A 17,017-nucleotide genomic window follows, 5' to 3' on the forward strand; every position below is an offset into this window, starting at 1 on the left:
GTTATTTGATTAAAATTTTGGTTTATATATAAATATTTAGAATTTTATCGCTTTCTTATCATTATTATTACATATTTTATGCATGAAAAATACAATGCAATATTTATTTGATAAGAAAACAATACTTATAGTGGAGTGCTTTAAGCCCTTATGGGATACAAACCTCGGAATTCATTTAATGTGAACGAATTTTTATAAAACTTTTTTTATTGTATTGTTGATAAGATATATTACAAAGTTTATCCATTTAAATTCGTTGCTTTCACTTTAGTCTTTAAATAACCACACATGTGTGGTTAAAAAATTGTTATTTGTTTGTTATTTGTTATTTGTATGTATATACAAATGCATACATACAAGATGGCCCCGTGTTCGGAAAAAACCCTGTATCAGGATTCCTATTTAATATTTTCACTCCAAGCCTTTTACAAAATATGTGTGTAATGGTAGTTCACATTTCAAAAATATTTTTATAGATATACAGGGTGAGGCAAATATATTTTTACACTTTAGTTTTAGTTTTTCAATGTATATGCTTTATATTTATTTAGTACAGTGAATTTGCTATAAAATTCCGATTCCGAAAATATTTTAATACCATTGAGTATACTGAGTGGTCTTTGAATTATGACCATTTATGCATACTAAATTTTCCAACACAAAAAGTTTTTAAATTATGAAATACGAAATTATTTAGCTAATTCTTTATACCTACTTTTAAATTGCGAATATAATAAGTATTTTGAAAGACAATATATTTCACGTTATAGGGAAAGTCAAAACTAGATTTTCTTTCACTGTTTCAAATTATTCAAGTAAAAAAAATGAAAGTAAAAAAAAACAAAGTTGAAAACTATTGAAATTATTTATTTTAGATTTTTTCAGTTTCGTCTACTTCACTTATTTTTATAATAGGGGATGCATTGAAACAACTGTCACAATTGCACTGTGAACACGCTGCAGTACAATGAAAACCACTTTTTTGGCATCCGCAAGCATTTCCACATCCTTTCTTACAATTACAAAACAGCATCTTTAATACATTTTCTGGAGCAGGTAATTGATTCATCATTATGGGTTCAAATTTATTACAGACGTATTTCCATCCCCAACTTACAATAGAAATGTTATTACCTAGCCACATTTGTACTTGTAGGTATACTCTTTTTAAATGTTCAAATGCTGCATCAGATGTTGGTACTAAAGGTTGTAATTGAACGCCGTTATTTCTATCTGTACCTTTCAAAAAAGAGTTAAATCTCATTGTTTGTAAATCTTTAATTTTTTGGGGAGCATTATATAAATACCAAATGCATCAAACACCAACTTGAAATATATTAACAGGATCTTCATTGGTGTTTTTAAATACTTTAGCAGCGTCATGTAAATCTTTACATTTTTCAAAACTTGTAGCACACTTTTTTTTTACCTTTATTGTAAAAAGCAGACGTCGTATCACAATCAGTAAAAGCGTGTAGGAAAAGGATATGCTCTTTACATTTCGGTAGTGATTTCTCTAAGCTTTTAGATGAAAAATATTTCCGTAAAATTTTTCCTCGGGGTGGCTTTTGAAAGTAAATTTCACCGTCGTTTGGAGTTAGTGCAGTTAAGAGAACTAATACGTCAATATCTTCTGAAACTACAATTGTATTTGCCAACTGTAAATTAATAGCTGTTTTCACAATCAATTTGTCTGCATCACTTTTTTCAGATAATTTTTTCCTCAACGTTTCTATTAGTCGGCTTTTATTATTGCCATTTGCAAGAAATTTCTCTGGGACAATTTTAAGGACTGTATTTTCACCAAATTCTACAACTGCACATGTATTTGTAAGTGCACGACGATTTTTTTCAGCTGTTTTTATGCTGTCTGACTTATATCCATCAAATACTACGTACACATTTTTGCCATAATTATTCTTTATATATCTAATATACTGATCGCATATTGCTCCCATTTGTTCCTCTAATTGCCATTTACATCAGTGTAATAACATACCTCCATCAATTACATAATGTAAATCGTGAACATCGTGAATAAATGTCGATACTTCTGGAAATAATTCGTACAATATCGATTTCTTCGTTTTTCGAATTTGACCATCTTCGAAAAGAGAAGGGGGATAAGGTGCTAGTTCATAGTTCATGTAGGTTTTGAGCTCTTCATCGGATTTTTTTAACACACAGATACGCTGGAATATCAAGAGCGGATCAACTGCTATAAAAATATAATTAATTTTAATTTTGCTTCTTTTTGCCAATAATGAATTTACTTTATTTTTATGGGACAATTTGAGTTGTTTTAAATTCTGTTTCTCTGTTTGTTACATTATTTTTAATCCTTCCTCAAAAGCATTATAACAATTAATGTTTTCATCGCCAGTTATTCCAGTCGATAGGATAGTTCGCCAGTTATTCCAGCAATCGATATAATTGAATCTGTATCCGGAAATGGACAATGTTGTATAAAAAATTCTTCCAATTGTTTTACATCTGTGTTATCTCTTTGAATTCTAGCGTCGCGTCGGTGGAATCACTATGTTGATAGCTCTTTTTAAAAGACACGTTTGAAAAATTTTCCATCCCTTCAATTATGTCTTTAGTATAAATCACGCCTTTAATCCATTTATACATTACGCTTTCCACGCTTAAAAGGGTCTCCTTCGACACTCATCGATTTCATTAAGGTTTGTTCATTTGTCTGGTCTGTAGGAATTCCAGAAAAAAAATAATCCGAGCGTCTCACTGTGAAATATCCTTCACTAAATTTTCTGTACTCTGCAGGATCCATTTTACCACGCAGTTCTTTCATATTTTGTAAGTAAATTTGTGAAGCCTTGGCATAAGGAAAATGTCCTGATGCATAAAATATCGGTACCATAAGCTCGATGCAATATAAATGTAGCTCCGGATTACCTAATTTATCAGCAGCGATAAAATCTTCTAATAAGGAAACCATTCGGTATATATCTTATCCATAATTTACAAATTTTATTTTTATTTTCCAGTTCAAGTAATTTTGTTTCAAAAATTTCTGCCAAAATTTTTAATTGATCGTTTTCAATTATTTCTGAATAATTGAACATACCAAAGATAGTAGAATTTTCTTCTTCATTAAATAAACGCCGGAATTGTGTATTATTTTTTTACAAGATTGCCAAAAATTAAGCGGAATAATGCTTGTTGTAATAAAATGTGAGCACGTACTGCTCTAGCATATGTATGTCCAGACATGATGTGATCTATAGTATGTTCAGCATAAATGGTACAAAGAGCTTCCTTCATTCCACTACCACCCATAATATAACCAATAAATCCCATAAAGGACATAAAAGTATGCAAAGAACCCAATCTTACAACAACAAAAATTTCTTCAGATAAACATATAGCAGAAGATATATCAGAAGCTTTCATAAATTGTGGCTGATCAAATGTTACGATACAAGTTCTCATACCTAAGGTTTTAGCATTATTAACAGATGTAGTCATAGCTGTATAGATGGTGTTGTAATCACTTGGAGCTGCGTTAATAAATGGTAAAAAACTGTCGTTGACGTATCGAAATCTTGTATATTTGTTAAAAGATTCATGTATCCATTCCAACCGGAAACATTATTATCACTCTTATATTTCAAGTACATCCAAAGAATATTCAAACGGCTATGTATAGTGGGCTGTAGCACAGAATATCTAGCTACGCAACAGAATAATACTCGAAATGGAAGAGCTAAAATTGCACAAATAGAATACTAGATGGCGCGACAATATCATAATCAGAATATAATTGGAAATTTTGAATTTTCGGTTTTGAATCGACGATAGATCGACGGCTCGTCGACGGCCGTGAAGCTCGGCTAAATATGCACAGTTGCCAGATTCAAAAAGACTTTAATTCGCATCCCATTCTTTTTCTTGTGTATTTTTATCATCCCATTCTTTTTCTTGTTTCTTTCTATTCTTCTTTTCTTGTCAGATACACATATAATAATTATTCGTTTAGCTTTTAAAATAGTTTTAAGTATATTATTACAAAACATACATTTTTAATATACACTACCTTATAATGTTAACTAAGAAAATACCTTTAAAATTAATAATATATGTACAGGGCGATTGATAGTGATATTTATTAATGCTGTAACGTTAGTAATGAAATATAAGTTTAAAAATAATGGAAATAATTTATTAAAATGCAGTACAAAAAATGTTACTTGACTAAAAAATACTATAATAACAAATTTCTTCTGTTTGCCACGCTATTTATATAGACATAGGTAGATCTTGAAAAGTGACACAGGTAAAATTAATAATATCATATTCGGCATAAAAGTTGCTGTCACGACATCGTACAATAAATTAAAATTATTAATTAAACAAATCTTTATAAAGAAACGCTAGTATACCAAATTTGGGCCCAATCGAGATCCAGGAAATGAAATGATAATATTGTACTATATTATGCTACCATTCGATATGCTTCAAGGTACCATAATATTGCAATGTCACTGAAGATCCGTAGTATACCAAGTTTAGAAGGTACCACTTTATATGCTCCATGGTACCATAATATTACAATGTCACCGACGATACGTAGTATACCAAGTTTAAGCCCAATCGAATGCCATGTACGTAATATGGTACTGTATTATGGTACCACTACCACACCAATATGATTTATGGAATCATAATATTGCAATATCATCAAAAATACGAAATTATATGTCAAATATGAGCTCAATCGAACGTCAGGAAGTGGTATCATAATATGGTACGATAGAAGGTACCACTTTATATGCTCCATGGTACCATAATATTACAATGTCACCGACGATACGTAGTATACCAAGTTTGAGCCCAATCGAACGCCATGTACGTAATATGGTACTGTATTATGGTACCACTACCACACCAATATGATTTATGGAATCATAATATTGCAATATCATCAAAGATACGAAATTATATGTCAAAAATGAGCTCAATCGAACGTCAGGAAGTGGTATCATAATATGGTACGATAGAAGGTACCACTTTATATGCTCCATGGTACCATAATATTACAATGTCACCGACGATACGTAGTATACCAAGTTTGAGCCCAATCGAACGCCATGTACGTAATATGGTACTGTATTATGGTACCACTGCCACACCAATATGATTTATGGAATCATAATATTGCAATATCATCAAAAATACGAAATTATATGTCAAATATGAGCTCAATCGAACGTCAGGAAGTGGTATCATAATATGGTACGATAGAAGGTACCACTTTATATGCTCCATGGTACCATAATATTACAATGTCACCGACGATACGTAGTATACCAAGTTTGAGCCCAATCGAACGCCATGTACGTAATATGGTACTGTATTATGGTACCACTGCCACACCAATATGATTTATGGAATCATAATATTGCAATATCATCAAAAATACGAAATTATATGTCAAATATGAGCTCAATCGAACGTCAGGAAGTGGTATCATAATATGGTACGATAGAAGGTACCACTTTATATGATCATAGTACCATCATATTACAATGTCACCGACGATACGTAGTATACCAAGTTTGAGCCCAATCGAACGCCATGTACGTAATATGGTACTATATTAGGTACCACTTGATATGGTTCATGGTATCATAATATTGCAATGTCATAAAAAATGCGAAATTATATATCAAATATGAGCTGAATCGAACGTCAGGAAGTGGTATTATAATATGGTACTATAGAAGGTACCACTTTACATGCATCATAGTACCATCATATTACAATGTCACCGAATATAAGTAGTTTACAAAATTTAAGCCCAATCGAACGCCGTGTACATATATAGTATGGTACTATATTAGGGTACCACTTGATATACTTCATGGTACTATAGTATTGCAATGTCATCAAAAATACGCAAGTTCTGAGCCCAATCGAACATCAGGAGGTGGTAATATAATATGGTACTATAGAAGGTACCACTTTATATGCTCCATGGTATCATAAAATTACAATGTCCCCAAAGACACGTAGTATACCAAGTTTAAGCCCTATCAAACGCCATGTACGTAATATGGTACTATATTATGGTACCACTTATTATTGTATTGTATTGTATTTGACTAAGAGTGGGTCCCAAGGGGGACCCTCCACTGAGGCCGCGAGGGCCTATTGTGGCTCAGTTTCTACAAGCTCTAATTTACAAGAGCGTCAAAGTTCATCCTCAAGACCCAGCCTCTTAATATAGGCCGTTATGTCGAGGGCGATATGTCTTCTAGGTCTGATAGGTCTAGCATGGGTTTGTCAAACATCTCAAACCTGGTCCTGCCCCCAGCGGGACAGGTACACATAACGTGCTTCATTGTTTCGTCATCTTTCATACAGAGTTGGCATTCGGCGTCTTCCACCAGTCTCATCCTCTGTAGGTGAGATCTCAGCCGGCAGTGGCCCGTGTACACTAAGCGAGCGTACGCGCTCAATTCCTACCGGCCTTTAGGAGTTCTCCTGTTCTATGTTTGGATGGCCCTGCTAGGATTTTCTTGGCATGTTCCATTCCGGGACTGTCATTCCAGTCCCGGAACGTCGCACCCCTAACCCTTTCACAGAGCCTGTCTCTTGCGAGATTTTTAGGAACGCTAAGTGTCGGTTCTGGGCCCACGAATGGCGAGCCTGCACCAATTTTGGCGAGGGAATCAGCACGTTCATTTCCCTCTAGGCCGACATGTCCCGGTATCCATATTAGCGACACTTTGTTTCTATCTCCCAGTATATTGAGTAGTTTCTTACAATGAAGAATCGTCATTGACGTGCTTTTCGTTGCCTCAAGTGCTTTCAGCGCGGCTTGACTATCCGAAAATATGCATATTGTTTTCCCGGTGTATTGCTGTTCTACCAGCATTTGCACACAGGTTTCAATAGCATATAGCTCAGCTTGGAAAATTGTGGTGTGTTTTCCAAGGCTGTGGTAGATCTCAGTCTTTGGACTGCTGCAGTAAATTCCTGCGCCAGATCCTTTTTCGTTTTTGGATCCGTGCGTGTACCAACACATTTCCGCACGTAATAAACCGTTTCCCGGCTTATCCCATTCGTCCCTATTCGGAAACAGGACGTTGTAGGTGCGCGTCAAGAGTTGGACTGGTGGTGTAAGATCCGAGATCATTCCCATAATCTCATCCGACTGTAGTTCTTCTATTAGCGGTTTTGTATGAACATAATTGTTCCTTGGCTTCCTCGTTCTATATTTAGAAACCTATATGTAGCCCATCTCGCCTCTCTTTCCAAAAGAATTTGAAGAGGAGGTAGATCGAGTAGGGTTTCCATAGCCTTTGACGGCGTGGAATGGAAGGCACCAGTCACCGCTAAGCATGCTTGTCGTTGTAGTTTCGACAATTTATTCTTTGCCGTTGTTTGGTTGGCTTTCTGCCACCAGGTAACTGCATCATACGTGATAATAGGTCTGATGGCCGTCACGTATAGCCAGTACATATTTTTGGGGTTTAATCCCCAGTTTCTACCACAAATTCGGCGGCATGCCCATAGAGCATAGCAAGCCTTTTTTGATGTTTTTTCCAGATGAGAGGTCCAGCTAAGTTTTTTGTCCAGGTTTAATCCCAGATACTTAACTTCCTCCGCAAACGGAATTGTCTCACCAAGAAGAATGGGCGGTTTCAGTTTGTCTGTTTTCCTTCTTCTGGTGAATGGTATGATCACGGTTTTCTGTGGGTTTACACTTAATTGTTCCAGTGTGCACCAGCCGTGAATTGCATCTAGGATTTCCTGTATTTTTGAGGAGATGTCCTCCTCTTTGTGTCCTTTTACTAGGATCACCAGGTCGTCCGCATATGCCTGTGCTTCAACCTCGTATGCATCGATGATTGCCATCAGGTCGTCCGCTAACAGGGTCCACAGAAGAGGAGAGAGAACTCCTCCTTGCGGGCATCCCCTGCCCGGAACAAACCTAACGGACTCACCACTGAGCGAGGTCGTTGCTACTCGATTTTTGAGCATTTGCTCAATCCATTCAGTTATGGTAGCTTCGACTCCTCGTGCTTTCACAGCGCCTAGGAGCGATTGAGGGGTGACATTGTTGAATGCTCCCTCAATATCTAGGAATATCCCTACCGCAATTTCTTTGCGATCAAAGGTACTCTTAATTTCCCCTACCAAATTGTTGAGGGCCAGTTCTGTTGATTTTCCCTGTTGATAAGCATATTGTCGGACATTCAGGGGATTAGACGTAAGAATCCTCCCCCTAATGTGTCCATCCAATATCTTCTCCAGAGTCTTCAGCAGAAATGATGTAAGGCTTATTGGTCGATATGAGCCAGGTTGTAGGTTTTGTTTCCCCACTTTCGGTATGTATACCACCTTTGCTCTCGTCCAGTCAGCTGGCAGGTGTGACCATGCCAGACTTGCCCTAAAAATTCTTAATAAGCGAGGGACGATAATGTTCTCAGCCTTCTGCAATAAGGCCGGAAACACTCCGTCCTCTCCTGGGGATTTGAATGGGTCGAAACTTTCGATCGCCCCTTTAGTCTCCCTATAGGTGATTACTTTCTTCGCTATCTCCCAATCCTCTTTTTTGGGCCGGTTTTTACGACGCATGAGTATCGGGGGGGGTGCTCTTCATCACCTAGTATCAAGCAGCCTGGGAAGTGTTTTTGGGCCAAAATCTGTAGCGTTTCTTTCCTGGACTCTGTGAAATTACCGTCGGGGCGCTGTATCGTCCCTAGCTCATTCACTGGTTCTTTTGAGAGAATCTTGTGAATTCTGGTGCTTTGAGGTAGATCGACCAGACTCCCACAGAACCTTCTCCAGGACTCTCTCTTCGCCCGTCTTATTTCCTTATTGTACTCCGCCAACGTCGCACGATAAGTTTCCCAGTTACCTGACACTTTAGCGCGGTTAAAAAGCTGCCGCACTTCTTTTCTTCTTTTGTCCAGTTTGTTGTTCCACCAAGAGGACTTTCTATTATCTTCTTTGTTTTAAGTGGACAGTTTTCACTATAAGCCGTTATAATTGCACATCGCAGTTGCTCCGCTGCAATCTCGATCTCGTCGCGATCTCTCACTTTTGCAATTGTGGGTTCCAGCAGATGCACGAGTGAGCGGTTGTATCCTTCCCAATCTGTGTACTTAGGATCCCTATATTGCAGGAGAGTTCTTTCACCTACGCTTATTTCAAACTGTATGTGTCTATGATCCGAGCACGATGGCTCAGATGATACCCTCCAATTGGATATCCTATTGCTCAAGTAATTAGAGCTGACGGTAATGTCTAAAACCTCTTTCCTGTTACAAGTAAGAAAGGTTGGTTCGGAGCCTATGTTATTAACTACTAACCCTTCACCTATTAAGTAATTAAGAATTAACTCACCTCTGAAGTTGGTGTCCGTGCTTCCCCATGCCTCGTTGTGGCCGTTGGCGTCGCATCCTATCACCAGCTGTAGGTTTTTCCTCTTGCAGAAGGAGATTAGTTCTGTCACTTTCTTTGGAGGAGGTAAATCCGCTGTCTTGTTTCCCGGGAAATATGCTGAGCAGGCAATGAACTCCACTCCTCCTCCGCTCCTCCCCGCTGGGATCTTGATATGTACCGCCACCACATCCTGACAGCAGAACCTATAAAGGTTAAAAGAGTGCACGCTCTTTTTTACTAAAATGCATGCCCTAGGTCTGGTTACTCCAGGGGCGGTAATTAGCCTACCCTCTGCGTCCCCAAGGCCACATACGCGGCCTGAGTTAACCCAGGGTTCTTGAATGAAGGCGAGATGCACGTCCTCCTTCTTGAACCTTCTGCCAAGGACGTTAGAGGCGGCCTTGGCATGTTGCAGGTTAATTTGTATACATTTGACTGCTGCAGCCATCCCTGCAGTAGTCAAATTTAGGTTTTGCTCCCACCGTCAGGGGGTCTACGTCCCCTTTTGGTGGGAAACCTACATTCGTTCCGCCTGCCTTTCCGGGTGGGTTTGTTCCCACTCGAGTTGCCAGGCTTCCCCGAGGCTCCAGAGGGTTTAGCTTTAGACCCTTTCATGGCCGGGTTTTTCCGTGCCACTACTTTGCCTCCAGCTCTCTCCCTCTGGGTGTTGCCAGACCTCGTGGCGTCAGTCGTCACCCGAGAGGCTGTAGGATGGTCCCCACCATCTCCCGAGACTGACGCCCTGGTCTGCTCCGTATTGGTTTCATTTTCCTTATCTCTGGGTCGGAAGGTAATCTGCCCAAACCCAAAGTAGGCCCTGAATCCGTTGCGGCGAAGGAGATCCATGGATCTCTCATCAACCGCAAAGGTCCAGGTTTGTCCCGGCCCTGCATCACTCTGGTGGAGGATTCTCCACTCCTGAGTTAGCAGGCTAAGATTCATTCTTCTAAGTCTGTTCAGCACAACATCCCCTCTGAGCCGTTCTCCAGGCTCATCATCGGGAATGTAGGCCGTACAGACATGAGGCTTGGGTATATCCCGCCCCCTTACTGCCCTGAGTTCCATGCCCTGCCATGGCGAAAGGTCGTTGACCATCCTTTCTAACCACGCAGCGCTGGTCTCGTCGGCACAGATTACAAGCAGCCATCCAGGCCGAATCGAGCAGCCTTGGAAGCGTACCTGTAGTCCTTCCTCTGTGCTTGCGTCCACGGCCTTCATAATGGCACGTTTCAACAACAAGAGTTGCTCGGTGGATAGGCTGTTCTCTGGGTGGTTAGGTCGGATTACTCCAACCCTTATTTCCCCAGCGGCTTCCACGTAGCTTCTTGCGCCCTCCCTACAAGGCTTCTTAGCGCTCTGTTCAGGCGTGCTTGCATCCGAGCGGATGCGCTTGCTAGCATTAGGAGCACCAGTGTGAGGTTTATTCTCCTCCGGGTTGATTTGTCTCTTCCCGGAAGAGGTACCCCCACTTATCTGTGCCCTTTGTTTCTCCGCTTGTCGCTGCAGAATCGTCTGCAGAGCGGTCTCATAGGGCATTCCGCCCTTGAGAAGTCTTGAGAGGAGCTTTCTTGTCGCCCCTGCAAACCTTTTCTTTTCCAGGGATAATTTCTCCAATTGCTTGGAGACCCCGAAAGGAGGTTCACCTTCTGCCTTCTCAGGCGAGGGGGATCTGGGCCCCTCTGTTTCCTGATCCGGCTGAGGTGAGTTGTTTGGGGTAGGAATAGTCCCACGCTCCTTAGTTTCCTCCTCCTTAGGAGAAGGATCGGGACGGTTTGATCCATCCTCGTCATTGGGTTTTTTGCTTTCTTGGTCCATATAATGATCCCACGAGTAGCAGGGGAAAGAAACGACCATCACGGCAGAGCCCCGCAATACCGTGACTAGGCATTTATGAGCTGGGAGGTCGCCCGGTATCCCAGGTTAGTCGCTAGTGGTCGGGTTTCCCCCCGACCATCCATCCCTTTGGCGCGCACTATACCGTAGGATTTGGGAGGTTTTTATAGTGGTACCTCATCCACGCGGCTCAGACAGTAAAGCCAAAGCCCCCATGTCTCTCTCCTAAGAGAGACTTACGGTATGACGGACGTTAAGTCCCGTAGGAGGTCCCGTCCGGCATCGTTTTTATGTCTTGATGCAGTTCCCTGGCCACGACACTACAGCCAGGGACAAGACATTGAGATGCTCCTTAGACCTAGCCAGAGCGCAAGAGGGGTCCCCTCCGGTGCCCTGGCCGGGAGCTTCCCCACCAACGTCAAGGTCTCGCATCTCGTAGGGGAAGACCACTTATTATGGTTCAAGCTATCATAATATTGCAATGTCATCAAAATTAAGAAGGTATATATCAAATATGAACCCTATCGAACGTCAGAAAGTGGTGTCATATGGTACTCTAGAAGGTACCACTTTATATGCTCTCTCTAAATACTTAACGTTTGAAAAAAGAGCTCTGATCTATTTTAATATGTTTAAATGATGTAGCAAATTTGAAGGTAGGCTTTATCAGGAAGTATTACAATATGAATTACACAATGGCAACACTGCACAAAATTCTTTTAAATTTCGTTTGTAGAAAACTGTTTTCTTTAAAATTTATCGCTTTCTATTATGTAGTAGCGAAACTATCGCATCAAAATATCTGATTTGGAGACAGGCTTTAAAAGCCTGTCTCCTTTTGATACCTACAATTTTGTGCATGTAACGAGGCTTCTGTTGCGTAGCTAGATATTCTGTGGCTGTAGTATATCTGGTTCTTTTTCTACTAATTTGATAATCATTTTTTCAAACCCTACACCTGCGGAAGCTGGGTATACTTCAATAGGAATATTTCCGGTTTCAGCTATGGTAGATTCAGTTGGAATATGTTTTAATAAGTTTAATAGTCGTTTAATAGGTTCTCTATACGCTAGTCTTTTACCTAGGGTAACTATTTCAATGGATCCCATATTATGAAATGTACCTCTGCCGTCAATTGTGTTGACATTGAAGTCAGCATTATCATGTACAAATTGCACAAAAGCACCTTTTTCTATTGTTATCGAATTTGCAATAGTCGTTGAAGCTTCATATAGTTATGCTTCTTTGTACGAAGCACAAAATCCTAAGCTGTTACATATATCTTTATAATTTTTTTAGAGCCGAATTTTCGGTGAAACATTACAGCTAAAGCAATATGTAGGGGTTATAAGGAAAGATCGTGGTTGTACTGCAGCTATAATGGCATGTGCAATTGATTTGCATTTAATGTCAAAATATGAAATATTTTCTAGTTTATTTTTCTTATCGCTAAAAATTATTTCCGATAGTAAAAAATTCAGTGATTTTGGAATGTATTCATCAAGGTTTGAAAACATTTTGTCACTAGCTAAATAATAGTCATTGCAATAAACTTGACTTCTTATATTTTTTCTAATAATTTCTCCAGCCGCTCGCAAAATTCTAAATTCTTCGTCATCATTTCATTGTACCAATTTTCAGACAAAATTTCATGGTATATTTTCTTCAAACATATCATTGTATTTGAACCGAATTTACTGGAAAGAGTAATATTATCTTCATATTGAGAAATTAATCGTGATTTAATTGTTTTATCTTCAGGTACGTATTCTGTCGGCAGTATATTCTTTAGTTTTTATAAAGAAAACTGACAATCATTGTTCTTTTCTATATATTTATATATTTCTTCCATAGCTACATCTACCATTAAAGTTCGAGGATTATTTTTTATGGGGACATTATAACTTTGTATTGAATTTTTCATAGACTGATAACAATCTGCATGGTACTTTGCACCAAAACTCTGCAGATCCATTATTCGTGAAATTATTTTATGAATTTCTCTGCAGAAATCATTTTTCTGTAAAGCTACAAAGTAAATTATTCTTTAAAGCCGTACTATTAACGTATGCAATTTGTTTTCGTTGTGTTTTGTTTTTGTTTTTTTCTTTCGTCTCCTTAGCTTCTTTACCACAAATTAAACCAGTTATTTTTCCAATCAAAATCTGTTGAAAAACTAGTTCGTATTTTTTTTTCTGAGGAGACTCTGAAGAAACATCTGTTTTCTGATTTTTGTGAATCTCAATATATTTTTTTTTGTGTATTTTTGTCTGCAGATTGTATGGGCATGTACAAAATCAGTGTGTAAAAATTGAATTAATCCGTCTTGTCTCTCATTTGAAGTAGATTTCAATGTTGGAATTCCTCTAGTAATTTTCACTATATTTCCTAAGTCTGTGCTTAATTCTGAACCAGATCCTAAATTTTCGCAAATAATGCAACTAATTGCACTATTATTTTCGTTTTCTGCTGGGGTTTCCATATTTAATTAAAAACCTACAATAAAAAAATAATTTCTGAATATTGTGCATTATGTAATTAATATGCCATATATATTCACAGTTAAGTTTCCATAATCAGAATCACTCATTTCTATTATTAAGAAGATAAATGCAACAATTTCAAGTTTGTGTCACTTAAATAATATTTCATAAAAGCATAAAGTAATTTGAATATCATATTATTATTTTTTGATTTGTCTCGATTTCTTTTTAAATTGCAGATATAAAATGTGATAATACTTATATGATATGATAATGATAATGAATATGGTATGATATATAACGAGTAAAAGTATTTTAATACTTCCAATGAAGAACTATAATATCTTATTTCAAAATTACAACCGCAATAACACAAAATATAGACAATATGGTTAAAATAACTGAATAACACAAAACAGTAACGGAAAACTTATCAATATAAAAAACTTATCAATATATAATATATAAAATACACAGAAACGTGGGTAGCGCACTAACAATTATAAGAAATTATAGATTTGACAGATATTGTCAGGTTTGGTTTGAACGTGGGTAGCGCACTAACAATTATAAGAAATTATAGATTTGACAGATATTGTCAGGTATTGTCAGGTATTATTAGATCGGATACGGCATGAAAGGCATTGCTACCCCAGTATTAATTTTTAATCGGATGTCATTTTAAAATATTTGGACGATTTGTGATATTTTCTTTTTAAAGTTTAACATGAATTATCTTCTTTATGTTAAAAACTGTTTTAATTTGGTTTAACGCACACTGGGTTATTTTAATTACATATTAGGCTATTTTAATTACATATTAAGTAAATTCCAATTTAGGTAGCTTTTATTAATAATAATAATTTTAATATACACTTTTACAAAGTGATCTGATCGACTTGGCAAAATCTAGTATTAATGCTATTTGCAGTATATTGCATATTATTGCAGTTTACTGACATTGCGGACATTAAATATAGTGCCTGCCAACAAAAGCCCGAAACTCTTATGCATTTATGGTAAAATTTACATATATTAATATAATGCCGTACTTGGAGTTCTTTACTACCATTTAGGATATTCATTTGAAATAGATGAAGCACCCATGTTGCTATAATAATGTTCCAGGTAGAATCGAGGTCGTAGTGAAGAACGATAACTGCTGAATCTATTGGAATTACGATTTTCCAACTGAGAACAGGGTTCAACATAACAAAAGCCTGAAACGAACACGCACCATGTTTATCATTGAGTTTTCTGCTCCAGCAATATATTGGCGAAGGAACAAGATCAGCGAAAGAAATACATTGAGTTGATCAGCGAGCTGCGCAGGCTATATCCTGAGTATTCAGTTAAGATGGTTCTTATTTTCGGCGTTCTAGGAAGGACGAGGGATGAGGGACCAATTGTTGACTGAACTTTGGAAAATTCCATCTTGTCGAGATTCATCCGAGAAGCTCGCGATGAGTATGCAGAAGGCTGTGGTTCTTGGGCCCCCTCGTCCGTTGAGTTAAATGAGTTTGGCCGAAAATCACTAACCAAACGGATACAAGGTGGTGTGATCTACGAAACGAATGGCCGCTTGCGTGGCGCCCTATGGAGTCGTAGCCGTAGGAAGTATTACCACAACACACTTTTCTCTCTCGAGAACAAAAAAAAGCTTTATATTAAGGAAACTAATTACGTAATATGAGTCGCCTAGTTTAAAAACACGACAAATCCACAAAAGTCAAATGTTGAGAAATTGGAAAAAACTGTTTTAGAGTTGTTAAAGAGTAAATATAAAGTCAATATTTTATTGCCAGGAAATGATAAGATTTGTCGCAGTTTGCAAAGTATATATGATGTTAGGTTGTAAAGAACTAGAAGACGAATCCATTAACATATATAACTCATTTTTCTCGAAAAATGGATTTGTCGGGTTTTGAAACTAGGCGACTCATAACTTTACAATAATATAGTCTTTACTATCGAAATTAATCAGTTTACAAAGTATGTTTACGATTATTGCGAAGTCTAGCATTAATGTTATTCTACTTAGCCACATGTCGAATCATAATAAAAAAATAATATAAATATCAATATTAATAATAAAAAAAATATATATATATATATATATATATATATATATATATATATATATATATATATATATATATATATATATATATATATATATATATATATATATATATATATATATATTGTAAGAGCGAGTAAGAAAAATATAATATTTTTTTTTTGTTTATATAGCATAATATATGAATGGTGTTAATATCAATTTAATATTCAAACAACATAAACAAAAGAAGCTAAACTCACCTTAGATGCCGGGACACTTGTGTAATGCTCTCACTCTATGATCACGCAATTTGCAATCTATAAAAATAAAATATACTTGAGCATCACTGGAAAACGCACATGATCACATCACCATAATCGAGTATATAAAATAGTTAAATATTTTTTGTTGTTCCGTAGCTAAGCGACAAGGCGTCTGTCCCACACACAAAAGGGATGGCCACAAAGCGACATAGCATAATGTTGTTGTTCCGCAGCTAAGCGACAAGGCGTCTGTCCCACACGCAAAAGGGATGGCCACAAAGCGACATAGCTTAATGTTGTTCTTTCGTAGCTAAGGCCACAAGGCGTCTGTCCCATAAAAAGGGATGGCCACAAGGCGACATAGCATAATGTTGTTCTTTCGTAGCTAAGGCCACAAGGCGTCTGTCCCATAAAAAGGGATGGCCACAAGGCGACATAGCATAATGTTGTTGTTCCGCAGCTAAGCGACAAGGCGTCTGTCCCACACACAAAAGGGATGGCCACAAAGCGACATAGCTTATTATTGTTGTTCCGCAGCTAAGCGACAAGGCGTCTTTCCCACACGCAAAAGGGATGGCCACAAAGCGACATAGCTTAATGTTGTTGTTAAACAATTTGGGTCATACGTAAAAATATAAAACACTCCAAAATAATAATATATATAATTTGATAATTTGCCAGGTATTATAAATCACACCCAATAAATATTACTAAAATACTCTTTGATAAATAGCTGTCCATTACGTATCTATAATAAATAACACTAAAACACTCTTTGATAAACATCTATCTTTCAACTAAACTATATTAAAATGCCCTTTGATAAACACTTGTCTACTATAAAACACACACACAGAAAAGTAATACTAAAATACCCTTCTCTATCTACTACTAAAGCTCAATAACTGTTAACTGAATAATATTAAACTACTCTCATACAAATCCCAGTAATGCCCGTG

At 37.4% G+C, this 17,017-nt stretch overlaps 2 protein-coding genes across 2 annotated transcripts; both read right to left on the minus strand.

Annotated features, from left to right (window-relative positions):
- Positions 1-8,839: 8,839 nt before the first annotated feature.
- On the minus strand, positions 8,840-9,865 carry LOC115878293. The gene has a single exon (XM_030894749.1). It carries the CDS (start codon positions 9,863-9,865, stop codon positions 8,840-8,842), a length of 1,026 nt encoding a protein of 341 aa, XP_030750609.1.
- A 17-nt stretch (positions 9,866-9,882) lies between these two features.
- On the minus strand, positions 9,883-11,271 carry LOC115878294. The gene has a single exon (XM_030894750.1). The coding sequence runs from the start codon at positions 11,269-11,271 to the stop codon at positions 9,883-9,885; it is 1,389 nt and encodes a 462-aa protein (XP_030750610.1).
- Between the last annotated feature and the right edge of the window lie 5,746 nt (positions 11,272-17,017).

The sequence above is a fragment of the Sitophilus oryzae genome, unplaced genomic scaffold, assembly GCF_002938485.1.
Source record: "Sitophilus oryzae breed Bouriz unplaced genomic scaffold, Soryzae_2.0 scaffold_1508_pilon_pilon, whole genome shotgun sequence".
In the NCBI taxonomy this organism is placed as follows: domain Eukaryota; kingdom Metazoa; phylum Arthropoda; class Insecta; order Coleoptera; family Curculionidae; genus Sitophilus; species Sitophilus oryzae.